This window comes from Cajanus cajan, chromosome 6, assembly GCF_000230855.2.
Source record: "Cajanus cajan strain Asha chromosome 6, NIPB_CcT2T_4, whole genome shotgun sequence".
Taxonomy (NCBI): Eukaryota; Viridiplantae; Streptophyta; class Magnoliopsida; order Fabales; family Fabaceae; genus Cajanus; species Cajanus cajan.
Genome location: NC_138522.1, coordinates 52,150,746 through 52,177,867, shown reverse-complemented (window position 1 = coordinate 52,177,867; position 27,122 = coordinate 52,150,746). Strand labels below are relative to the sequence as shown.

Genomic DNA, 27,122 nt, shown 5'->3' with positions numbered 1-27,122 from the left:
ATAAATTTTAGTTCTAATAAAAGTTCTTTATTTTATACAATAAATATACTAAAATATTGTCAGTTTAACGATAGAAAATGTAAATAATCGGGTCAAAAGTTCTAAATTTTACCGTTGACATTGTTGTATGATGAAAAAAATAGTATACAAATAGAAATATCATTTTATATTTAGAGTTCTAATCCGCTTATAATATATTTTTAAATAAATGCGTATTTCATATAATTAACAATCATAATAAACAAAATATTTTAAAATAAATTATACTATAATATATATAAATATTAGAGCTGTCAAAACGGGTAACCCGGCCCGGCCCGGCCCGGCCCACCACGGGTTGAGCCTTTGGTGGGCCAACCCAACCCGGCTCGTTTATTGGTGAGCTGGAAAAAATTGAGCTCGGCCCGGCCCACCACGGGTTGGTGGGCTAAACGGGTTGGCTCACCTAATTTGAAAAAATCACCTAATTTAAAAAAATGTAATCAAATTTAATGCCTAATCCTGCAAAAATAGTATGCACATAAGCTTTTCTAGAGAAAAGTAAATAAATTCCTACACTAATTACATAATTTGAAGAAAAAATACATAAAATTGAGAACCTATGATGGTCTATGAAGTTTTATTTGGCCCAACCCAATAGCAGAAGTTTTTTTTTTTTTTTTTTATGGGCTGGTGGGTCAGCCCGGCTCACCACAGGTTGAACCCGGGTCAGCCCGGCTCACCACGGGTTGAACCCGGGTGAGCCGGGTTGTTAGTGGGCCGGGTTTAAAATTGGCCCACACTGAAATTTGCAAAAAAAATTTAGCCCAACCCGGCTCGAACCCGTGGTGGGCCGGGTTGGCTCACCGGGCTGAGCCCATTTTGACAGCTCTAATAAATATATATATATATATATATATACATATATATATATATATATTGAAATACTATTTTAGATGTTAAAAATCAATTGTATTTGATATATGATTATATTATCCAGCTATTGTTTTAATGCTTTAAAGTTAAAAGACTCTTAAGAGTTAAGTTGTCTCTAATATAATTTCAGACAGAGTTAAGTTGGTTCAACATTATGAATAGTATATATGATTTTTCTTAAGATGAGAATCCCAACAAGTTTTAAGAAATCATAGATAAAAGTTATAAACAAACTTTCTAGAACCTAGCTAGGTCTTTCTTCATCCTTTTTTCACCGGAAATCCTTCATTTTTTTTTCCTTTTTTCAATTGAAATGCTCAGCTAAGTTGAAGATTCAAGGCTAGTAGCGGAGAATCTTAGTTGGTGGAAGTTGTACGATGGTCCAAAGTTCTTCCTTTTCCTCCTTATTCTCTTGTGCTTGGAGTTGAAGTAAGGGAAACTTTGTGAATTGTATTGTGATGTTGCATAATTATTATTTTTGCTACCTAAATTCATTATTGCATGATTAGAGTGGTGAAAATTATGAATCTAAGTGTAGTTGGAAAAGTGCTCTTGAAGGTGCTCTTAAAAATTCTAAATGTCATCACTCTGTTTGGTAAACTTCACAATAAGTACTTGTAAGAAGAAAAAAAATGATTCTGATTTTGGATGTTTGCATGTGTTGTTTTGGGTTGGTTTGGTGTTGTTTATGGTGCATATATGTGGTATGTTGGTTTGCATGTTGTATAGGTTGGTTGAATTGTAGGTTTTGAAACATTTGATGGTTCTACTATGTGTATAAACAAGCATCGCACCAAGGGCGCCTTCATTACGCTAAGCATAACTTGAGTTAGGGGGCTTTCTGTTCTGATTGAGTCGAGTGTGAGATTGGTACTGTTGAGCGTTGATAAGTGAGGAATCCTCTAACTTAGTCATGCTAGGTGTGGAACAAGTGACATTAGGTGTGAAAACTTGAGAATTCTTTAACTTGGTGATGTTGAGCTCTAGAGGCATGGTGCCTAAGGTGATAAAGTTAGTGGATCACTACCTAAATGATGTCGAGCACAAGTAGAGTGACGTCGAACATCAGTTAAGTAGAAACTCTCTACCTAAGTGAAGCTGGGTGTGGATTTTGTCATGCTAAGCACGAGAGACTCAAAAGTTCTCTATAGGTGAATTAACTTCGGGCGTGGGGGAGACAGAAAGCTCCCCTGTCTTGATAGTGTCAAGCGCACAAAGAGTGGTGTTAGGTGTGATATGTTGAAATGAAGCATGATGTTCTAAGTTGTTACATGTTAAAGTATGATGAATTGTTTATTTGAATGATGGTATACGATGATGTTTAAAGTTGTCTATGACGAGTATTGATGAAGCTGATTAAGTTGTAAGATGTTGATGTTTTAAGTTGTATCTTGACAAACGATGATGTTATATAATTGTATGATGTTATAGTTGATTGAGTTGTTGAGCTATTAGACATGTGGTAAAGATACATATCTTTGTTGAGATACATAAAAACCAAATGAAAGTGAAAGGTGTTTTAGAAATTAAAATATCTTATTGTGTGGATTTAAGTTGTGGTGTTTTGCAAACCCAATTGAGAACTCCTCAATAAGTAAGTTGGTTTCTAAATTGGTAGTTGTTTCTTCTAGGTTTTATGTGAAATTTGTACATGGGCAAAGTTGAGACATGCATGTTTAAAGTTGTCTATGATGAGTATTGAAGAAGCTAATTAAGTTGTAAGATGATGTTTTAAGTTGTATGTTGACAAATGATGATGTTATATAATTGTATGATGTTATAATTGATTGAGTTGTTAAGCTGTTAGACATGTGGTGAAGATACATGTCTTTGTTAAAATACATAAAACTAAATGAAAGTGATAGATGTTTTAGAAATTAGAATACCTCATTGTGTAAATATGAGTTGTGGTGCTCCGTGAGCCCAATTGGAATCCTTTAATAAGTAAGTTGACTTCTAAATTGATAATTGTTTTAAGTTGTCTTTTCTAAATTTTATGTGAAATTCATATATGGGCTAGGTTGGGGCATGTATGTATAAAGCAACTAACTGAGTAAAGTACAAGATCAAAAACTTAATCCATAACTGAGTATACAGGCTTAGTATTTGGAGGGAAATTGGTAGGCTTTTCATAGGAGGATCAATGTTGCAAGCTAACGTCATAGTAGGCTCATACTCAAGTTGATATACCTTGACATGAGTACTAGGCTTTACAGTTTAAGTGGCAAAACTTGAGAAATAAATTAAGTTGTTAAATAGGTTATTTGAAAGGCCTGGAATTCTCTACACCTGACTTGACTGTGATAGGTCAAACATTATAGTTCGGTAAGGTCTTACCACTTAAATTGTTCATCTTTGTTGTAAGAGATCTCCTTAGTTGATATGTGTGATGATGCATTTGTGGTATATTGCTATGATGAACACGTTGTTGAGATAAAGTTGTTAAGTTGTTTTATGTTGTAAGTTGTATGTGGTGAATTGGATAAGCTGAAGTTGTGTTGTTTAAATGACTATTGTTGTTTAAGTTGCTTATGACGATACTTTGCATTGTGGTGCATATTGAACTATTTCACAAGTTTATCGTGAATTTTTTGTCGTTGAAACTGTAATAATCATATTTTGTATAAGAATAAAACAAAATTAGCATGATGGTTTGATTGGCTAATGGGGGGTCACACTAGTGGTGGCCTGGTTTTGATATTGCTACTCTATGTGTAACAATTATTGTATAGATGCTTGACGACAACTAAGATTTATTTTGTGTACAAATATGTAATCGTTGTAAATTATATATGTGTATAAGGTATGTACGTCACCCTATAAGGGAATTTGTTGTTTTCAGTTGTTTATTTACTGCTATATACATGTATAAATTACATGATTGTCTATATAGTTGTTGCATGATAATTCTCATTTAGATGAATGTTGTTTAATTTATTTGTTATGTAGTAATTGAACTATAATAAGTATAGTGACCTACTAAATCATTACACACGCACATATATATGTATATATATATAATTAGAATAATTATCTTGTATAAAAGTGGTTTTAGAAATTATTATTTGATAAAAATGTTGTAGAGTTTTTTCTCAACTCGTCGTTTTTTTTATTTTAATATTTTTATTAAAATATAAAAAAAATAACCTTATCTTATAATACAACATATTTATTATAAAATTTAAAATATAATTTATATGTTCAAAAACATTAAAGTTAACAAATTATAATTATAATATAAAAAATATTTATCATGTTCATTGTATGAGTTAAAATACTAGTTTATCATAAATTAGTAGCTTTTAAAATATGAACTTATGAAGTATATTTTAATTAATCTATACAAATATATATAAAGGGTCACTCCTTTTTATAACTTTTTTTTCTCCACTTTTAGTTTGATCATTCCATCTATTAATTACTTAAAAAACCTTTTTAAAAAAATTAATATATTTTAGTCTCATATATATTTTCTCATTTCCTCCTAATAAATAATGTAAATAATGATAAAAAAAAACTATAGATGCATTACCTATTTTAAGTTCTTAATGCACCAGCATTTCAGTTTTTAGTCATACATTACGCATATTAAATATTTAGGTTTTATTAGTCGTACATATTAAATGTTTATTTTATAAATATAAATTATATTAAAAATTTGTATGAAGAGATATTTAAAAAATATGAAATTGTATTTTAAATTTTTAATAAGTAATTTATATTATAATATAAAGTTATTTTTAATTATTGATAATTTATTGACTAAATTATACTTTGATTTGTCTATTTATTTTTAGGATTGAATTTAGTCTTATTATTTTTAAATGATTCAATTTGATCATCTAATTTTTAAAAAAATGTCTAATATTATTTTTTTAAAATTGACACTAATGATATTAATGAAATTGGATGGAAGAAACCAATTAAACATTTATTTTGAAAATTATAAGACAAAATCTAACCATTTAAACATAATATGACCAAATTAAACATTATAAAATTAGAGAGAACAATGAGAATAATAATTTATCCAACATTTATTTTGGTTAGATAAATTTAAATTTTCTTTTACCTATTTAATATTTACTTCTATTAGGTATCCTTCTTTAATTTTGTGATAATTATTTTTAGTTATAAGTACTCAATTTATTATTTTTCATGATTTTTTTAAGATAATTAATTTTTTTTATTAAACCTATTCAATTTTAATTGCTATTTTAAAAATTGGATTATACCAATTGGTTTGATCGATAACTAATGTGATGATTTCCATTAACTTAAAAAAAAAATCTCATGTTATAATTGTTAAGAATTTTTTTTAACCAATTTAAATTTGGTAGAAGAAAACTAAAAAATAGATAAAAACATTTTCGTGTACTTATTTTTAATTTAATGTAAAATAATTTCACATTATTTTTTTTAAGTTAATAGACTTATTGTATTTCAACAAAATAATGTGCAATAAGGAGGAAAATTGGTAAAAATATAGAGGGAATAACAAAAGATTTGGAAGCTTTAACTAATCTATGGGCTAATAAATTGACTTTTCGCCTTACAAAACATATTTCATAGGTTGAACTATCCTTTATCAACTACCTATACTAGATGAGTATTAAACCAAATTTTGTGTGATCTTGGTGTGTGTTATAGACCCCATTCACAACTTTTTTCTGGTATGTTTCAATTATTGCCAATGGGATGTTCAAAGAGTGTAACCATTGCAACACTTCAAGCAACACTAAAGCCTCCCCTCTAGGATCGAAAATGTTCTAATATGCCACCTGGTGAGTGTCTGAGTCATAGCTCCTATGCATTATGAATGCAATTTTCAATTCCCATCTTACATTCTTTTTGAGAAATATGCAACATCTATGTTACACTTTATTATTCCCATTAGGGGTGGTATCCACGATTCTTAAGGCTTACACGTCCTTCCATTATCTTGAGCAATCACTTGCTCTCTTGCTTTCTCTTAGTCATTTAAAGTCTCTATTGTCCTTGTGCACACTTGGGTATGGTTGAAATTTCCCTTCCCAATGTATCTCATTCTAGCTTCTCTGAATGCTCCACAATGTTATTACAAATAGGCTACTCCTTTCCTTTCCAAGCAGTTTACATGCAACAAAGAACAAATCAGCAAAGCCCTCATTTTTTACCATTAATGACCGGACAAACTTTTGTAGGTTTCCTTGTTGCCAACAACCCATAACCTTTAGACACCCAAGGAATAGGTGCCAACAATTTTCAAGATCCCTCTCACACTAAACTCCTATACTTTATAGTTGTGGCTGTGTTGGTAGACACTATTTGCATGCACGCTATGCAAATACACGTACCTTTTGGGGTACCCTCATGCTCCAAATATTCTTTCAGTTGCCTCTTACCCTTGATGCATTCAAATATGTTAGTATAATATGTCAGTACATTACAAACATAATGATAAATAGATCTTACAATATAGAATCCATCCCTACAAAGCCTCCAAAATAACCAATCTTGGCTTTTTGTGTGCACAAGCGAGATTTTAAGAGTCGTAACTCTATCACTTTTGTTCAACTACAAAGTATTATGTCCTGATTCTAACAACGCAAATCTTGATTGGTAAGTGTGCTTGCACCTCGGTCCACCTCTCTTGCCTAGTTGGTTGACTATACATACACTCCTTCTTCCTTTTACAACCATAAATTGTCCCAAATACAAACACAATCTCCATTACCTATGTGCCATTATGACCTTTCCTTCATTGGTACATAAGAATGTCATATTCTACGTCAAGTAAAACTTGGATATGGCCTACATTTGTCTCCAAAAAAACCCTTTGGGAAAATATTTAGATTTGAGAACTTTAGTTATAATAACATTAGGGTCAGTTGTTAACTTCCAACCTTGTTTCCCTAGCATGACAATATTGAATCCATATATGTCACGAAATTCCATTTCTCCTTGCTTTTTTTTTCATTACAAGTTTCTACTACCTTAGTCACCTTATGCCTTTACCTGTTCTTTGGTCCATGTCCCACCAAAATGAAGTTACCATTTGTTCTAGCTCCTTCACCAATGTCTATGGCAACAAAAACACATTCATGAAGTATGCATGAATGGCTTGTTATACTACTCCCACCATTACCTTTCTTCTTGCCTGGGAGAGATGGTTGTCACTCCATGAATTGATTATATTCCATACGCAATCTTTTAAGTACTTGAATATCATATTATTGTTCCTTTTAATTGTTGACGATATTCCTTTACTTGTACTAAACATCGTTGATATTCCCAAGATATCACCAAACCACCACATAGAGGTGTCAAATAGGTTGAGTTGACCTGTCCTAACTTGACCTACAATGGCCAAATGTTTTTTTTTTTAAGTTAGGCTGACCTAGCTTATATTTTTTTGGAATGTCATTTTTGGGCCCAACTTGACCTATGTCAGGTCATCGGACTAAACTGGCATAATTAAAAAAAAAACTAAATATAATTTTTTAAAATGAAAAATATATAACATGATTAATTGATACCATATATGTATTGTCATGAAACACCTAAAAGTTTTACATGTAAATAGCTTCTCACAATCATTGAATTTGCATTTATCCACCTCATCAACTAGACCAACCTTTTCATAACAATTCCATACCTCAAAGGTATTAGGCTTAATTTTCTTAACCTTTTAGTATCTTAGTCTTATCATTAATACCCCTACTCTTACTTTTATCGTGGTTCCGTGAGTACATGCATGAGTGTGACAATGTCTTCATCTTATTTGACAAATGAAACAGAGATGACATGTCACGAGATCAAGTCATCAAGGGTGCAACGGTAGTGGTGAAACTCTCATAGCAGTTAACCTAACTTCAAGATTGCAATCACAACTTTGTAAGCAAAAATAAAAAGAGTGAAAGACTATAATTATTATTATTATATTATTTTATAATGCATTACAAGTTTACAGTAACGATAATTTGGATTATTTCACTTATTAGTTTAATATTGAGTCAACTCATAAGCCTACGAGTTAGCCTAACTTAGGCCTATTTGGTTTGTTGAACTTGGTGGGTTAGACTTAGACCAAAATGATCTAGTTCTATTTAGGTCATTGTTTTTAAGATCCAATTTGACCTTATTTATGGGCTGATTGGTGAGTCCATCAGGCCAAACTCAAATTGACAGCTTTATCGCCATATTGTTCCTAGGAGACATTACGACTAAAAAATATCTCAAATTTTGTTAATAGCTTGCTCAAATGCCTCCTCGTGCATTTTTAGAATAGACTTAATAATTTGACATAAATAAAAATACTTATTTTAATAGTACACATAGGTATAAATTATTTTGTTAATTATTATTCAATTTGGTTTCTCTATTTTTAAAAATATTTAATTTTATCTAACTATTTTTAAATGTTCAATTTTATCCTTTAATTTTAAAAATAATCTATAATAACCTTTCATCTAATTTCATTAATTGATAATGTTAATTTTGACGAATGAACAACATTTAACATATATATTGTTTTTTAAAATTGGGGACCAAATTAAATTCTAAAAATAAATAAAAGGATAAAAATATAATATAGCATATTTATTTAATATGTAAAAATTAATTATAAATAAACATGATAAATAAAATAAAATTAAAGAAAAAATTAAAAATATCTCTAAGTAATATAGTGATGGATTTTTTGTGGCTCTTCAATGCTAAGTGAGATTCTATTTTATTTTATTTTATTTTTTTACTTTTTATTCCATTAAAAGAACTTAAATTAATTTTTTTTAATTCACTTTATGTGAATTTTACAATAGATTAACTTTTTTTTTTTTTTTAAGAACCTAGTTCTTATAAGTTCTTATAAAATGACGAGTGATAAAAAATAATAAAAACCATTTTTTATTTCAAGAACCTCACTAAAAATGACCGTGGGTTACTTTTATCTATCGATGAATTTTTTAATATTTAGAAGTACATGTAATGAGATAAAACAAAGCTGCTATATATAAAAAAAAACAACAGTAAAGTTAAGTCAAAATACACTAATTTATATTTTTTTACTATTGTAAATTGTAAACATGTATGAAATATCAACATTTATCTTGTATTGTAGTAGTATTTTTTTTAAGAGTTTCATTTTAATGAGAGTGTTTTTTCAATGAAAAGTTTTTTTAAAAAATATTTTGTTAGCTTTGTATTTATCATATTTATTTTTAAATTAAATTTAATAATTAAATATAAATTTTCAATAATTAAAAATAATTTTTTCACAATATAAATTTATATGTTCAAAAATATGTATCGATATAAATTTTAAATTAACAAAATTTTTATATTGAAATATAATTTTTATCAATACAATATCAAATGCAGTGTTATATTCTGTTACAATACTCTTACTTCTATCAGTACATCCTATGAAAATGTAAAGTCAAAGTCAACAAATTGTTTAAACTTTAAAGGACATATAGCATATAAAATACTGTGAAATGAGATTTTAAAAAATATCATATTGTCAAAATACCATTTCATATTATATTTCTTATATTTTGTAAAAAAAATGATTTTAAAAAATATTAAATCTAATGGTGTAAAAAAATACTAAATCTTTAAAAAAAAAATTAAAAAGTGTATAAACGAATTTGGGGAAAAAAAAAAGCCTCTCAATGCACGGTCACATTTAAAAGAGTTGAATCGAAAAAAAAAAATAAAATTCAAGAATCCAATTCATTTGGTAGAATTATAAAAAATATCGAATAAATTTGAATTCGTTCCTTCTCATATTAACACAAAAAAATATATGAATAAATGCAATGACAATTAAAAATGAAAATTTATAATAATAAAATCATAATTACACTCTAATTTTCATGAATTCAAGAACAATCGATAGTTGATTTATGCAATTAATCAATTATTTAACTAAAATTAGATTAGATTGTTTTATTCTAATATAATATAATTTAAAATCTAAAATTGCAACCATAATTATGAAACATGAAATTTAAATTAAAAAAAGAGAAGAGGATGAAACTAATAGTATGTAAGAATCATAAAATCAAAACTCAAATTCTAACCACAATTATTAAAATCTTGAGTTAATAAAGGAAATAAGTTTTGTATCTTCATCAAGATGCAAGTAATAATTCGTTGAAAGAAAATAAATTGTAAGAGAGAGAAAAGATAATTTGTTAGAGAAAGAAAATTTATAGAAGTTTGTAAGAGAAGTTAAATTAAAATTTAAAATGAAGTTTAAGTTTTCACTCAAGTCACAATGACTTATTTATAGATATATAAATTTGTGGTCCAAATAAAAAATAATTACATGTCCACTAATTATCTAATTAACAAGCTAATATTTTTTTAAATTGGACTCTTATTAAAAATTTTAGTCCAAATGTAAAAGTAACGATTTCATTTGTGATTTTAGACAAAAGAAAATTCAAATTTAGTCTTATTTATGAGTGACAACTTTAAATATCTCTTACTTAACTTTTGAAAATCAACAAAATTGTCCAATTTCAATGTTTGTAGATTCATTTATGTTCTATACAAAATAGTAACACTAAAATAAAAAGATTTAAAAAACAACTTCAATTAAGAATTAATTCCAATTAAACCACTAACTCAAAACATGACAAATACATCACATAAGTCCAATATCCACACCTATCAAGCTTCTCACAAATATGATTGCTATTCTGGATGTTCTTCCTCCTAGTGAAAACTCCTCCAATAGCAAGATTTATAAGGCCATAATTAGACATAACATGTGCCAACACGAGGGAGCGAGACAAATAAAAATTACCTCCATAAACCTTGTCAAAATTGAGAATTTCTTTGAAGTCTCCTATAAGAGTCCATGGTCATCAATATGAGCAGATACAGCAGACAACTAATCCCAAAGATTACTTTTGACAACAGGAACTAGAGAAGCATATATAATAATAATACAATACTATAAATAATCAAAGGAAATAACCTGAGTTGTTGAAGAAGAGAAAAGAAAACATCCAATAATCCATTATATAAAACTCATATACCATGAGAGTGACCCTTGCACACCGAATAAAAACTTTGTTGCAACTTCCACGTTTTGTGGGCTTTATCTAAAATGGGCCACAATCTAGCAGGCCGAGCGCCAAAGGAAAGCCCACTACGGTAGCAGCAATTCGCATGGGGCAAAGCTATAATTGAAATGGACAGCGTCTCGGAAGAGACCTAGAAAATATCCATTCTCTCTATGAACCGATGATTGTTGAATGATGCAGCAGTTTGAACAATATCCTGGGCGGCCATTTACAATTATGGGGGAAGTGGTAATGGTTCTCAGTTCTCACTCTCATAATATTAAGTTTTGATTTGGATGAAAATGTGAAGAATTAATTTGTTATTTTTCTTTTTGAATTTCTTGCAACTGTCATCCTTGTTTATAATATGGAAATGTTGAGCATGGGAAACAAGAACATAGATGTGCTGCAACCTGCAACGATTCTTGCTGTTTCATTTTTCTTTCTTAAAGGCAAAATGCCATATGGATATGATAGGTTTGAATATTTCATCACTCTAGCAACTAGCATGTTGGGTTTTCTAGTAACTAGTTTTGCGGATAGTTTTTTCTAAGATCTGTTTTACGAGTTACACAGCTAATCATAGTAGTCAATGACATTGTTATTAGGCTCGGCTCGGCACTCGAACCTGTTGGACCGGGACCGGTCTTATGGCCTGGAAATGCTTTTAAACCACGTTTACACCATTAACCCGGTTTACCAACTCGTGAAACTGGTGACTTGGACCCGTTTTCACCCAAACCCTCTCCCATTATCCAATATTCTGATGCGCTCTGTTGTGGGCTACAGTGGAGTAGTGGAGCAGCTGAGTGGGGCAGGCGGGTGGGGTAGTCTTTGGCTGCTACAGGATTTAATCATCGGAAAATTTGCCAGAATTCGCTAAAAGTTACTGAAAATTTTGCCGGTTTCCGGAAAGGGGGTAATTAATACAGTAAAACTTGACAGCACTGAGTGCCTAGTCAAGTTAACAGGGTACTGACAGCTATAGAGCCCATAAGACCTTCGGCATGTTTTTGTTGCTGAAGCATAGCCTCTAGATTGTCAGTATCCTGTACAGTGTTTAGTTATGAGGAAAGAAATGAGTGAGAGATAGAGTGAAGAGAAATTGGTTAATGAAAAGAGGTGAGAAGCAGAGTGATATTTGGACTGTTTGGTTTTAGAGAAATAAGAGAGAATTCGAGGAGAAATAATATTAGAAGTTGTTTGGTTTGGATTTTAGATGGAAGGAGAATAAGGAAATCAAATAACAGTAAATTTACTACTGTTACCCTGCTTTAATCGCGCTCAACTTATTAGGAGAAAACATGTTATAATCAATTAAACTTGAGCCATAATCAATTAAAATGTGTCATGCTCTTCGTCAGGTCAGCCCATAATCTATTATGGAGAACACAGGCAAGCCAAATTTATTGTTGAATGCACAGCTGCACACAAACAAAGCCAAATCTAGTGTTGAATGCATGCAGCATGGCAGAGACACTTGAAGGCTGTGGAGTGTTTGTTGGAATGCTTGAATGTGTAGAGCATGGGAGACAGGGAGGGGAGATTACCGTTTCTTGTCTATTTCCCCTCACTCCAGCAAATAAATACAAATAAGTGGGACCCACCGCTTTTTTATTTCCACTCTCACCATTTCATTCATACCAAACAATTAACATTGTTTCTCTTATACCCATTTCCACTCTTTTCTACCTATTGTCTATTCATTTCCATTCTACCAAACAGAGGCATAAAGTCGTTGGTACTCTGATGCCTGCCTTAAAAGTCATTGGAAATTCTGTTGGTTGTCGGAAATGTTTTTGGAAAATCTTACAGTTGTCAGAAAGGCAGTAATGCAGCAAAACTTGACAGTTCTTGGTGTCCATTAAGGACAAAGTTGCTGGAACTCTAATGGCTGGCAGAAAATCTGACTGTCATGGTGTCACCAGAAAAGTTATATATATATATATATATATATATATATATAATACTGTAAAACTTGACAGCACTTGGTGACCACTGCCCAGCCAATTTACAAGGTACTGGCAACTTAAGAGCCTAGTCGGACCTTCTTCATAATGTTTTTGTTGTGAAAGCAGAGCCCCATTAGCTCAGGAACTTTTATACCATGCGAGAAGATAGAAACAAAGATTTTTCTTTTTGAATTTGTTCACGTGAGTATACAACTAAGCAAAATTATCTATTTATAATAATAAATTAATAATGATTTCAAGATAATAAATTTACTATTGTGAAGAGACCAATTAAAATATCACTACTTCCTAAGGTACTCTGAACTTTGTTTAACTAAATAACTAAGCTACTTGAAAGAGTAATAATCATTGAATGCTCCTATTTCCTTTAGAGGGAAAAAAACTTAATGCTATCAGATAGTGATGTCAAAAACCCATCTGTTCATGTTATTGTTTTAAAAGGAAAAAAGATATCTTCCAATTGTTGTGTCCTAATTCTTGTTCTCGATGTCATCAGGAAAAGGGAGATAGAGTGTCTATTGTTTGCATTTGACTTGGTTGACTCATCATGAGGCGGGTGTATTGTTGGCCTTGGTGTTTGTTTGGGAATTAAATTTTTGAGGGAAAGGGAGGAGAGGACAATTTTTTAATAAATATTCTCTAATTTGATAATCTTTAAAATGAAAGAAACAAAATGACATATTAACATAAACTTAATGTCCTAATCTTTTTTATTTTTTATTTTTATAGTCATTATATAACTTTCTTAATTTAAAAATAAATATCGGTGAATCATCAATGAATATCAGTGTTTATGAAAGTTTTATACTAATCATTACTGTAATTCATTTAATTTTATGTGGAATACGTGCATGTCATATAATGGCTTTAAAGATAAATTTTGCAAGTTAGCGTGCATTTTAGCATGTTCAATATTTTTAGTTAAAAGATTTTAGAATTTATACAAGTTATATATTTCTCTTTATATGTATTATTGGTAATTTTTCTTCGCCAAAACTAAAGCTGGGTTCTCTTTTTGTTAGAATTTTTTGCAAGATGATGATAATCGATTGGAGATTACACGAGCTAGATGTATGTCTATAATCTCATCAGTGTTATTTGCTTTTACTGGATAACATGTCAGTTATTCTATTATTTCCTTGACAGTTGGCAGTGTGATTAAAAGACATGGAGATTTGACAGAGCGTCTTGCTAGGTAAAACACTCTGAAGATGCATGGCTTCTTTCTATGCTTCAATTTGTTATTTTGAAGTCATCAATGTGCACATACTTGAACTGCAGATTAATATGTATATAACTGTATAAACTTGTTCTTGCTTAACTTTGTATACTGTGCCATCTTTTACACTACTGTTTACTTGTTTACCATGGGGTGGGTTAGGAATAGAAAATATATTTAAAGTACTTAATTAGGAAACCCTTGGAGTTCATGATCTTTTTACATGAACATTCTTTGTTGTTTTTAAGCTTCAATGAATCTTGCAATCAAATTTCACCTGCTTACCATTTTTTTTGAAACAGTATAGAAATTAGAAGTTACATCAGTTGATGCGCTGAACTTATATTTCATACCAGTGAGTGAATGTGTTACAGATATTGTGAATATATTATAGATATTGTGGATACATATATTATGATTATCATCCTCACTATCAATTAGGGATATGATTAGATTAGTTTCCATAATATTAGAGATTAATATCTCTATCATTTATTGTATTCACTCTATAAATAAGATTGGTATGTGTACAACAATACACACAATTCTTGAATCACAACATGGTATCTAGAGCTTAGGTTCTTTTCTTTTAGAAAATATTTTTTCTCTCTTCTTGCAAAGGCCCTCGCTGCCACCTCCGGCTGCCGCTTCCAGTCGTCGCACCGCTGACCGCCGCCTCTGGTTGCTACCTCTTACCGCAGCCTCCAGTTGTTGTGCCGCCGGTTGCCGCGCCGCCGACCGCCACCTCGGGTCGTCACACCGTCGCCTCTGGTCGTTGCCTCGGGTCGTCGCGCCGGCAACCGCCGCCTTTGGTCGCCGTGCCGTTGACCGTCGCCTCTGACCGCCACCTCTAGTCGCGGCCACGGTCGCCACGCCACCGACGACCGTTGCCTTCGAACTCGCTTCAGGTCGCCGACTCCGACTGCCGCTTTTGATAGCTGTCTCTGACTGTCGCTTCCAATCGTTGCTTCCAGTGGTCGCTTCAAGTTGTCGCTTCCGGTTGCCGCCTCTGACCGCCGCTTCCGGTCGCCAACTCTGACTGTCACTTTTGGTCGCTGCCTTCGGTCGCTGACTCCGGTTGCTGACTCCAACTGTCGCCTTCGGTCGTTGACTCCAACCGCTGCTTCCAGTCACCAACTCCGACCGCCGCTTATGGTCACCAACTCCGACTGCCTCTTCCGGTCGTCGCCTACAACCGCTGCTTCCGGTTGCCACCTCCGAGTGCCACTTCCACTCGCCGCCTCTGGTCGCTGCCTCCGACAGCCGCTTTAGTGACCAGTTAGCAGATGTGTTCACAAAGTCATTTAAAGGACCTCGGATTGATTACATTTGTAACAAGCTTGGTGCATATGATATATATGCTCCAACTTGAGGGGGAGTGTTACAAATATTGTGAATATATTACAGATATTGTGATACATATATTATGGTTATCATCCTTACTATCAATTAGGGATATGATTAGATTAATTTCCATAATATTAGAGATTAGTATCTCTATCATTTATTGTATTCACTCTATAAATAAGATTGGTATGTGTACAATAATACACGCAATTCCTGAATCACAACAGAATGTAAAGTGATAATTATCAATTAAGTTTCTTTCTCCTTTTTGCTTTGTTTCATTTTCTATTTGTTTTTTTTTTTGGGATATTAAGAGAAGAAATGTTGGAAAAAAAGAGTGAAGAAAATTCTGATTATTGAAGATATCACATCATTCCCCATGTACTTTGCTCTTTCCCTTGTCACCCAGTGGTCATGAGTTTAGTCATAGAAATCACCTCTCCACTCATGGTGTTTAAGGCTGTGTACATTTGACCCTTGTCAAACCTATTGCATTAGGCCACCTTTATTTATTTATTTTTGGCAGGTTAGAGGTCAGCTGATATCAGAGTAGTCAATAGTGTGCTATAGTGGCATTGAGTGCTACCGGATTTGAAGAACGGTTGTAATCCTATGCATCCTTTCCACTCCTTTGTGCATCAGATCCTCCCTGCAAATTAAATGGGATTGTGTCTATCACCTAGAAGGGCACACGTAGAGACAGTAATCAAGTTGTTGATTCGGTTTTTCAGTTTTGGTAGATGTTAGGATCTTTGTTTTCCAGATCTTGTTCAGTTGCCTTTACTGGCCAGGGTGTTCCTCCCCTCATCAAAACACACACTACACACACATTAAAAATTCATAATAGCAGCCATCCTGCTTCAGCATTTTTGGGGTCAGATGCTACACTCTGCCATCCAGTATTTAAAACTAGGTTTATATCTTTTACCTATAATTTCATTGTAGTGGTCATCCCACTATATGCTACATTGCTAAATAGCTACTGGATTGGATTTATAAATGATAGCTGGCTGATATACAAAGTCTGAGCTTTTGTTGCAATGTGATATTGACATCATAGCATGTGTCAAATTTCCACAATAGTAGAAATATCTCTTCAATTTTTCCTTTTATTTTCTTTATAGGTGTTTTATGTGTAATTTCTAACATGTTTTGAAACTGCTTCATATACAATCAAGGTTTATTTGGTCACATGCGGATGTGTAGATCTCTTCCCTTTTCATTGGTGAACATCTTAATGCATTCCATGGTAGTTGAATCGAGATACAAATAATGTATCGGAAGACTTATTTTTTGAATCGTGAATCGAATCGTATCGTGAATCGTAAGATTCATGATCAATAAAAACATAGTGTATATATATGCATACAAGACATAAAAATGAAGTCATACATAAATATATAGTAATTAGTAACATATAAACTTCAATACAAACAAAGATACAATTATACAAATAATAACAGTCTCAAAGCCAAAAGAAATGACTGCACAGTTCAACAACAAAGCCTAAAAAAAACCATTGTTGTTGCTAAATATATGCATATACCAGGGACTGTTTGCTACTCTAATTCAGCAATATAGCTACCCAAAAAAAATATTAGCGTTGTTGCTGCATAAACTCAGCAACAAGTGGTGCTACTGCCACACAAATTCTGCCACACAAATTCAGTCATATAGCCTCAAAAAATCTATACAAAATGCCCCTATCCAAGATCATTCATCATCCCCAACCCCAAGATCTACATCACTCAAGTCATCTTCATCTTCTAACATCAAAAGTTCTTCTTCTTCATTATCTTCAATTTCATCCTCATCTTCTATTATTGATTTTCCCTTACCAATCTTGGCATTCAAGTTTCTTGGACCTATGTAATCAAAAGAAAATAATAAGGTCTAGTTCTAATTCCAACTTCCAAGTTCTAAACTAACTTTTAAATATAAATAATTACCTCTCTTTCTTTTCTTCTTTGGAGCTCCCTCATCAACACCAAAGCACTCATGTACATCCATCCATGAGGCATCAATAGGCAAGCAAGGATTCTCCTTTTCGGTGATCCATTCATCATCGGATTCAATATCTGACAAACATATGGGATCATAGGTATCTCCATTCTCTTCTCTACTATTTTGCCTCATCTCAAGTTGAAGATTATATTTGACATATACAAGTGCATTTAATCTTTGTTGCTTCAATCGATTTCTTCTCTTAGTATGCACTTGGTCAAATGTACTCCAATTTCTCACATCCCGTGGCACTACATGTAAGACTCAAAATTCTCATGGCCACCTTTTGTAACTCTTTACCTCTTCCACCATAACTCTCCCACCAAAGAGCTACAAAAAAAAGTGTATTTAGTTTACAAATGTAGTTATTAATTATTATGTATTATCTTTATGATATTAATAAAGAGTAAAAATTAAAGGGATACCCGGTTGTTTCTTATCTCTAGTAGCTATTGCCATGTCCATTCCAAAGATCTCCTTAGCCCCCTTAAACTTTTCAAGTTGTTGATCTATTATAACTCTTGTCCTTATATCCGGAACCATTCTTTGAAAGGTTTCATATAAACCAATTAACACTTCACTATCCGGATTGAAGTTCTTGTCATAATGATACCTAACCAAATAAGAAATAACCTAGCTACTAGGCACAAAGAAAATAGTAGTTATGATAATTATTTTTAAATAATTTACCTAGGATTGAGATAATAGGCAGCTGCATGAAGAGGCTTATGAAGCTGCAGATTCCACCTAGTGTCAATAATCTTCCACACTTTTTTATACCTTGACTCTTGCATTTGAAAGTTTTGAGCAATTTTCTCTTTAGCCCTATCCATTGCTTCATAAATGTATGGTGAGGCTGGCTTTGAATCACCATCTACAAGCCTTAACACTTTCACAAGTGGAATCACGCACTTTAGACAATATGTAATTGATCTCCAAAATCTATCATCACTCAATACTAGGTTCATGACTTGCTTAGCCTCACTTTTACTAGCATGTGGACTAGTAGCCCATTCCTCCGATGCAAACATTGATCTAAGAGCATTCTTTTGTTGTTTAATGCAATTTAGTGTAAGATAAGAAGTTGCAAATCTTGTCACAGCTGGTCTTGCTAATTCCCCTCCATTGGAATATTGTCTATACAAATTAAGGACCCATGTATGCCTATATATGTAGGTAGTAATCTTCTTTGCATTAGCAATGGTATTATAGAATACCGGAAGCTCTCCAATGTCCTCAAGGATTAGATCAAGGCAATGGGCTGCACATGGGGACCAAAATAGTTTGGTTCTCTTCTCCATTAACATTTGTCCAGCAGCCACAAGATTAGAAGCTCCATCCGTCACAACTTGGACTACATGCTCCTCCCCAATTTCTTCAACAATGTTGTCTAACAATTCAAACATTTTTTTCCCATCCTTTATCACATCACTAGTATCAATAGATTTCAAAAAAAAAGTCCCACTTGGACTGTTAACAAGAAAATTAGTGAGTGATCTTCCTTTCCCATCCGTCCAACCATCACACATCAAGGTGCATCCCCATTTCTCCCAATCACTTCTATATTTCTCTAAGCTTTTTTGGATGTTGTCAACAACTTTCTTCAAAAAAGAAACCCTCACCTCATGATAAGTTGGTGGCTTCAAACCTCTTCCATATTCTCCAACAACCTTCAACATTTGAATAAAAAGAGGACTCCTTACCAAATTAAATGGTAATGCATTACCATAAATGCATTTACAAATTTCTTGAATCACAAATTCCCTATCTTTACAAACTTCATTCATTGTCTTTTGTTGGAAAATTTTAGATGTTCCCTCTTTTCCTTTTACTGTCCCATTCTCTACATTCAAGCAATCCTCTTTCTTTTTACCTTTAGTTTCCAAGAGCTTGACAAATATTTCCTTCACATCATCCGGAACACTTGTGCAAGCAATCACATTTTCCTTTGTTCCAGCAAGATGATGTTTCATCCTTGAAATACCACCCCAACAAACATGAGAACAGAACTTACATTTTACTTTGAGTCTATTTGGAGGGATACTATCACAATAGTTCCAAGTGATATCGGGCTCTCTTTTTGAATGACCCATTTTTTAATGGCCTACCAACTACCAATAAATAGAAACTTAGACAGCAGCAAGAGAGGGAAGTTGTAGAGGGAATAACAAAGAAAAAAAGAGAGAACAAGTGAAGGAATGGACCACACAACAAGAAGGGAAGCCCTTACCTTGGACCACGATGAACAACAACCCAAACGAAGCAGAGAAGTTGAACAACGCAAATGGACCACAAAAAGTGAAACCCACTAAGTGGGTCATGTACAGGGAGTATAAATGGCACTTTCTGTCTCACTTTCGTTTTTTTTTTTTTTTTAGGGTTTTTAAAACCAGGTCATGCATGACCCGACCTGGTTTCGGGGGTGACCCGCTACATCCAGAATCGAACACAATTTGTGATCAAAAACGAGTCAACATGCGATTCGAATCGCGGAGCCTCGGAATCGTATCGTATCGTACGATACGAATCGCGAACCGTGCGATACTTACTACCATGATGCATTCTATGAATGCCAACTTTTATTATTATTGTTTCATAATGTCCATTACTTCTGTATGCTTTAGTAACCATTTTTTTTTTCTGAATATTTACTGGTTCATAGGGATTCTGACAAGATAATATTTGAGCGTCTACAGAAAGAGTTTGAATCTGCACGAGCTTCTCAAACTGAAGGTAGCTTTGACTTTGGTCTGGATAAATGAATTTTTTAATAATTTAATAGTGAACAGTACATCTCTGCCTTGTCTCAAATTTCTTTTCCATTTATTTCCTTTGTTGGACTTTAGTCTAGCTGATACAATTCTTTACCTTTGTCAACTGTTCCTTTTTCCCCCTTTCCATTTATTTATTTTATTTTATTTATTATACACCTTTCAATTTATATTGTTTTCACTTTTCATATGGATGCACAACTGTTTTTGTTTTAAAGTGTTGAACACACTAATTTTAGTTATGACATATGATTAGATTGATAATAAAGTGATATAGTAGATGCAGATGCTAATCATATGCAAGATTTTGCTGTGAAATGATAATTTGTTTCCTTTCCGAGCAACCTTAGATGAATGTAACTTGTAATTCAGCTGGGTCAGTGGCTTATTCCAAGAGTAATAAGTATAATATATATATATATATATATATATATATATATATATATATATTTGGTTAATATAGCTCAGCTATCTCTTGGGATTACATCGAGCATGATGTCACACTTTTTTGATTAATATTTTACTGGCTTTTGTTGTTACTTGTAGTAATAGTCTAATACTATTGCATTGATGTTTCACTTGATTAAGCTTGTTTTTAGCCTTATGTAGTGCTTTGTTGGTGTTTTCATTATCACAGTATCATAGTCTATCTTATAGACTATCTATTTTACCCGAGAATGCAAGTGATGTGACATCAAATTGTTCTTCTGAAGAATGTTGTCCTTAATTTATCCACTCAGTCATAGAAAGTGGTATCAATTTGGTCCTCCAAATAAATTTGATGTTAATTTAGTCCTTCTATCATAGAAAGTAGCATCAATTTAATCCCTCAATCGAATCATAGATTGTGACATTAATCTAGTGTTCAAATTTGAGGCTCCATCAACAGTGTTCTCACTGTGTCTACACAAAAGGTTGACTTTAATGTCATGTTTCTTGATTGAGAGTTAAATTCATCAACTTCCTTTGGAGGAACAGAGTGTTATTACCTGTATCATATATGTGTATGGCAAGCCTGTGTGCCAGAGGGGATAAATCACTGGTTGGGATGGTTTGATTCAGGATAATCAATAAAACATTGAATTTAAATAGCATAATAAGATTTTTCAGTGCCTTGTAGCTTAGCCCAACTTAAACATAAGTTGATCTTTGAGTGTTAGCCATCTATTGGTTGAAATGATACTGTTTAAATATCAACATGTTCACAATTGAACTGCACTCAAATAAAACAAAAGATCTTACTGCTGCTGATCATTGCTCATTGTATAGAATAAATATTAGGGCTATTTATGCATGAAATAAGAAAAGGGAATTGAACAGAAAAGGAACATTGTATAATCTAAAGCATTTTAAGTTTTTAACAAGGTAAGATTATTAAGATGTGAATCTTGGTTCACTTGATGAGATATACTTTTGTAACTTCTGAAATACTGACCAACATTGTTCATTCATTTTTGTATACATGTCCAGAAAAGGCTTCTTAATCACCTTGTTTTGTTTTTTGTTTTATAGAGATACGTTTAGATGGGGAAGAGTGGAATGATGGTCTACTAGCTACAATAAGAGAGCGGGTATTGGTTTTTTGATTGTTACCTTATTTCACTTGGTGTTCTGCTATTTGACATTGGTGGTCTATGTAAATATCAATTTGTATCAGTTTCACTGTTGGTGTTGGTAATAATGATTGATACTTTAAATTTTGTTACTGTAAGGTGCATATGGAGGCAGACAGAAAAGCAATGCATGGGGGTGCTGACATATTAGCATGTCCTCAAGAAAAAATTACATATAAAATTGGAAACAAGGTAAATGTTATATGATGACGGCTGCCTGAAACACTTCTCATTGCAAATGACTTGTTAATTTTCAGTAAAAACTAAACACATATTATACTTTTACTACTTGAGCATAGATTTACAAAATTATTGACGAAAAATAGGCAAATCAGGCAAGGTAAAAGATTACAAGTTGGTCATGTATATTTCAGTTGTGTAAGGGTGGAGAACTGGAAAATTTATGAAGTGTTCAAGTCTAAGAGGAGTTGGTGGTGTATTTTATGTGGATATTGATCCTTAATATTAGATGCTGTGATACTAAAATTATAAAATGCCTACTCAAGGGTTTACAGATGTATACTATAGACTTGCCAAAGACTTTTGAAATTAATGGGGGAATTGTCTTGTATGGATTGATTGGATCGCAGGTTCTTGTATTTGACATTGATGTACAAAGATTGTTTTGAAATTAGAAGTACTTAGTGGGAGCTCCAGTTTCTCTTTTCTATTTGCTGAAAAAAGTGTTGTAATGTAGTGCTAGGAAGTGTTTGTATTAGTTAGAAACTATTAGTTCTGATTTCTGCAATTGTGGTGACTGGTGACAGTGGATGGAACAGAACACTTTCATTTTTATGTGTCTCTTTTAACTTGTTATGGGATTGGATTATATTTATGGCTCCTCTGTGGTATTATGCTCATGGCTTTTTCAAGGAAATTGCCTTTCTGATGTGTAGAGTGGTTGGCAGCCTTACTACATTCTATATTTTTTCATGTTTCTTGTCATAAAACTCATAACTTGACTCCCCTTTTTATCTTTCCACTAATATACTTCCTCATTTTGTGTTCTTAACAATATTTTAATCTCCCCTCCAAAAAATATTAAGAGCCTTTTGCATGCTTAGGTGTACATAACTTTGCAAAAGATTATTTTTATTGTGTGATAACTTCATAACCTTATAGTCTTTTTAAATTTGATTGTGTATTGTAAGCAGGTAATTTGCTGTTTGGAAGGGGCAAGAATTGGTGTACAATATGAGACATCTTTTGCTGGTAATTTGGAACCAAATTTCTGAACTCTTTCACAAAAACTATGATAATTTAACTCATAAGATGACATTATAAATTATAAGATGGAGGGTGGGCCTTTTTCTATTTGCCCTTTCCCTTTTGTGTTTGCCTTTGCCATTAGACGATGATAAATGATAAAGCCTGTTTGTTAATTTCCAGGTGAACCCTGTGAGTTTTACCATTGTGTGCTGGAGAGCAAGTCATTTCTTGAAAAGATGACTGTCCTTGAACACACAGTTCCATTTTTCCTGCCTATACGTGAAATAGAAAATGACCTTCTTTCATCCAATGCAATGGTAAAGTCTTTTATATATTATATATTGCCTTTACACCATGTTCATTTCAATTTTTTTCTTTCTAATAAGCATTGTTTTATTGGCTTGCTTTCAGAAATTCATAGATCACGTTGGAGATCTGTTGCAGGCTTTTGTGGATAGACGGGAACAGGTAGACTGCCCATGAGAAAGTTTGATGTGTTTATTTTTTGGAATAACATCTTGTTTTCACTATTCACATGTATTTGCTGTTACTTATGGAGCAAAGTTTTACACTTGAGCAATCATGCAAAGCAAACACTTTCTGAGTATTTTGTATCCATATTTCCAGAAACCATTTATTAGCATTTGGTTTAAACCTTCACCATTACTATGTATGTGCAAAACATAAGGTTGGCTTATGGCTGATTTACCTTGCAAATATAAATTTCATCAATCTTTTTGCAAATTATTCTGATACAAAAAACATGTGTCTTTTTTGTCTGTTGCGAGTACATGCAGGTCCGTCTTATAAAGGAACTCTATGGAAATCAAATTCGACAGCTGTATCATAGCCTACCCTACCATATGATTGAATTTGTATTGGATGATTTTGATTGGTTAGTATCTTATAGTGTTCTTATTTTTCTCAACCATTTTTCTTCAAATTTAGCATCTTGGTTGCCCTTTAATTTTTTTCCTCTCTACTGCAATCAATAGTAAATGCATGTTATCAGTTTTCTTGAATAATCAAATAAAATGTTTGTTAAGGTGAAATCGTTAGTAAAGCAAGTGATACTGGGTGGTGCTGTGTTTTTATCTCTATCTATTTTTTTTTCTGGACATTCTAATTTGTGATTTGATGCTAAAAGGAAAAAGTGACTAGGGTGAAGTTAGGTGTGCTGCAGCTTTCGATGCTAAAAGAAATACCGGTTATTTTACACTGTAGTTAATAATACATTTTGGTTGACCTTGACACTGAAATTACAGATACGCTCCCATCAATTATCTTTCTCCATCTATAGTTTCCTTCTGTCAACTTTAAGTTATGCCGAAAATTTTGGTCAAGGTGCTGGGAGAAGTGTTTTATATGAAAGGAAGGGTCACAGTTTATACGATTTTGATTTGTTTGCACCTTAATTATGAAAGTTCATTTGTTTATTTTTTAAATTTATTAGCATTTCTTTGTATGTGCATCAGAAATTTATTATTAAACATTTTTTATCTTCTATCCTTTCCTCCAATGAAATTGAATATACATGTAATAAAATGAAAGGATAAAAGATATTCCGTGCTCAATGAGTCTTTTGTTTGCAGCAAGGTGACAGTCAGCCTTCGATATGCAGATCTCATTTCGGTGCTTCCGACTCGAATTTCAGTTCTAGCCTGGCCGATGTTCAATAAAAATACTACAGCAACTTTGAACAGAAAGGACGATGGACTCTCAGGAAGTCATTCTTCTCCATTTCGCTTAACCTATGCAGAAGATGCCTTGCGAACCATGAGTTTACCCGAAGGTACAAACTATATTACTTTGCTTAATGGGGTTTTCTATTGTGCATGAGCACATGATAACAATTTTAAAATGAAATTTTTTATTAGAAAATTATGTATTTATTATATTGAAAACACACGTCATTCACTTGGCATTTTTAAGTAATTCAAAATATTTAATAGGTTGTATTTAATGTTTTCATACTATGTACTCATGGACACACAATTGACAGTTAATTTATAAAAACATAATCTTTTAGTTTTTTTTTTGTCATCGGCTGTTGGTCTATAATCTTTTCCTAATGGGATGTGCAGCTGTGAAGCTTTCACACCTATGAATTTGAATTCTGAAATTTAAAACAGTCTGCTTCCGTGTTCCATTAATTGTAATATGTATTTCTTTATTGCTCTACTGATTGTTCTGAATAAATCTGATTATATATTTTATTTGCATTCCAGCATATGCAGAGATTGTATTAAACTTGCCACAAGCGCTTCAGCAGACGTATCATCAAAAAGCCCCCTCCTAGAGCTTCGCCCTATCAGTAGTCTAGATTCATCTGTAAAAATTCTTTTTAGAAATGTTAAATATTAGGAAAAAATAACTTGAGAATTATTACCAATTTACCTAACCAAATTTCTCATAGGCTGTACCATTATTGTCATATAGCATTTGTATTTTGCCCCTCGTTGCTTCGTTGCCTACTGTGTCATGTATCATTAGTGCGACAGGGCTAGGTTTACATCTATTCAAACTGTTATCATTCATCTCTTAATAATTCAATATATATGTAATCTGGTTTCATGTATGTTCTCTCTTTTTACGTATGAAATCATTTCCATCTCCTAATCATTTAAATTTGGGATTACTAGAATAAATAATACTTCATTTTGAAGTAAATGCCAGAGTGCAATACTGCTATGCTTGCGGGTGAATCGCTTGATTTTGATAAAATTAATTTCAAATTGTTTTTAATCTTCAAATATGTTTTTATGTACTCTAAATCCGTCTTTAGTGGACAACTTAGTTGCATTTTAGGACAGAATAGAAAAATAGAACAAGTCAATTAAAGAGAACGAACAGAAAAATAGAGCAAGTTAATGATACTGTCATTTACATATCGAGTTTCACAAAATAGGAGAATGATATAAGAACAGTACTACAATATTATATATGAGCAATGAACAATAGTGTAATATTATTAGTAGAGAAAAAATGGAAAAGACAAGAGCATAAAAAAAATGAAAAATTCACTTAAAAATTCTTGAAACACTTGAAAAATTACTTCAAACAATCTTTCAAAATTCGATGGGTTTGGATGGTATTATTATGAATCTGGTATTTATAAATAATACTAGAAAGTCTTTCAAAATTCCTTTCATACAACAATCTTTTAAAATCCTTATATTTTTGAATATCAATTGATTATTTTTAAGTTGTAAAAAATTTCAAATGAATACTAGTAAATTTTAATAGACTCTTTAAAAAATTTTGAAAATCTAGATTGAATACTACTGGATTGTTTTTAAGTGACATAAAATCCTGATTAAATACCAATGAACTGTTTTACTAAAAAAAATCTTTTAAAATCCTACAAAATCTTAAACTAATACACCTCCCCTTATTGTCTATATCGATTGTACTCGTGCAAAATTATTCTAAGTGTCTTCATCAGCATAAAGAAAATTGGCAGGCACCATATTCGGAATGCATCATTGTACATGCTCTTGCGATTGTGAAAATCTTTAAAGTGGATAGGCATCGATTATCACTTTATTCCGATGGAATCTCTATCTCTAGGCAGCGCAACATGATTATCATTGTTGAGGGCCACTTTATATCTGAAAGCCGACCAACATGTGTTAGTGCCCTATGCCCAGCACCAAAATTCTGGAAGAACATGGAAGAAAAGAAAAGTTTTGAAAGTGGTTTACATTTTATGGGCCTTTTTTTTTTTTTTTTAATTCCTAATGACTACTTTCTAATTTTGCAGTATTTGAAAGATTAGGCACCTCCATCTAAAAATTATAACATTTTAATACCTTGAAAAACTTGGCTGGATGCCATTTGAACATTCACATGGCTTCAGACAGGAGGAACATATACTTAGACCGTGAAAAAGAAAAAGGAAACGTAATGGAGGACCATCTAATGCCGTAGAGCTGGTGAGGCATAATAGGGGAATCTCTATAAAAGCCAGTATCAGAGATCTTTTCCTTATCCTGATTTCAGAGTAGCACAGC

At 32.4% G+C, this 27,122-nt stretch overlaps 2 protein-coding genes across 3 annotated transcripts; one reads left to right on the top strand and one right to left on the bottom strand.

The window, feature by feature from the left end:
* Positions 1 to 11,065: 11,065 nt before the first annotated feature.
* LOC109809742 (uncharacterized) lies at positions 11,066 to 25,687 on the top strand. Its single transcript, XM_020373130.3, has 12 exons — positions 11,066 to 11,222; positions 13,969 to 14,017; positions 14,093 to 14,141; positions 20,179 to 20,249; positions 21,800 to 21,858; positions 22,000 to 22,092; positions 23,055 to 23,112; positions 23,290 to 23,426; positions 23,521 to 23,577; positions 23,907 to 24,004; positions 24,702 to 24,901; positions 25,338 to 25,687. The coding sequence occupies exons 1-12, from the start codon at positions 11,166 to 11,168 to the stop codon at positions 25,406 to 25,408; spliced, it is 999 nt and encodes a 332-aa protein (XP_020228719.2). The 5' UTR covers positions 11,066 to 11,165; the 3' UTR covers positions 25,409 to 25,687.
* Positions 17,137 to 19,792, bottom strand: LOC109809741 (uncharacterized). 2 transcript variants are annotated; one of them, XR_014434876.1, is made up of 3 exons: positions 18,207 to 19,792; positions 17,462 to 18,129; positions 17,137 to 17,377 (listed from the first exon to the last, which is right to left on the bottom strand). XR_014434876.1 is itself a non-coding variant. In XM_083077587.1 (2 exons), the coding sequence occupies exons 1-2, from the start codon at positions 19,607 to 19,609 to the stop codon at positions 17,913 to 17,915; spliced, it is 1,620 nt and encodes a 539-aa protein (XP_082933713.1). In that variant the 5' UTR covers positions 19,610 to 19,792; the 3' UTR covers positions 17,384 to 17,912. The 2 variants fall into 2 exon arrangements, 1 of the variants encoding a protein (XP_082933713.1); XM_083077587.1 differs by lacking the exon at positions 17,137 to 17,377 and having other exon boundaries at positions 17,384 to 18,129.
* Positions 25,688 to 27,122: the final 1,435 nt, after the last annotated feature.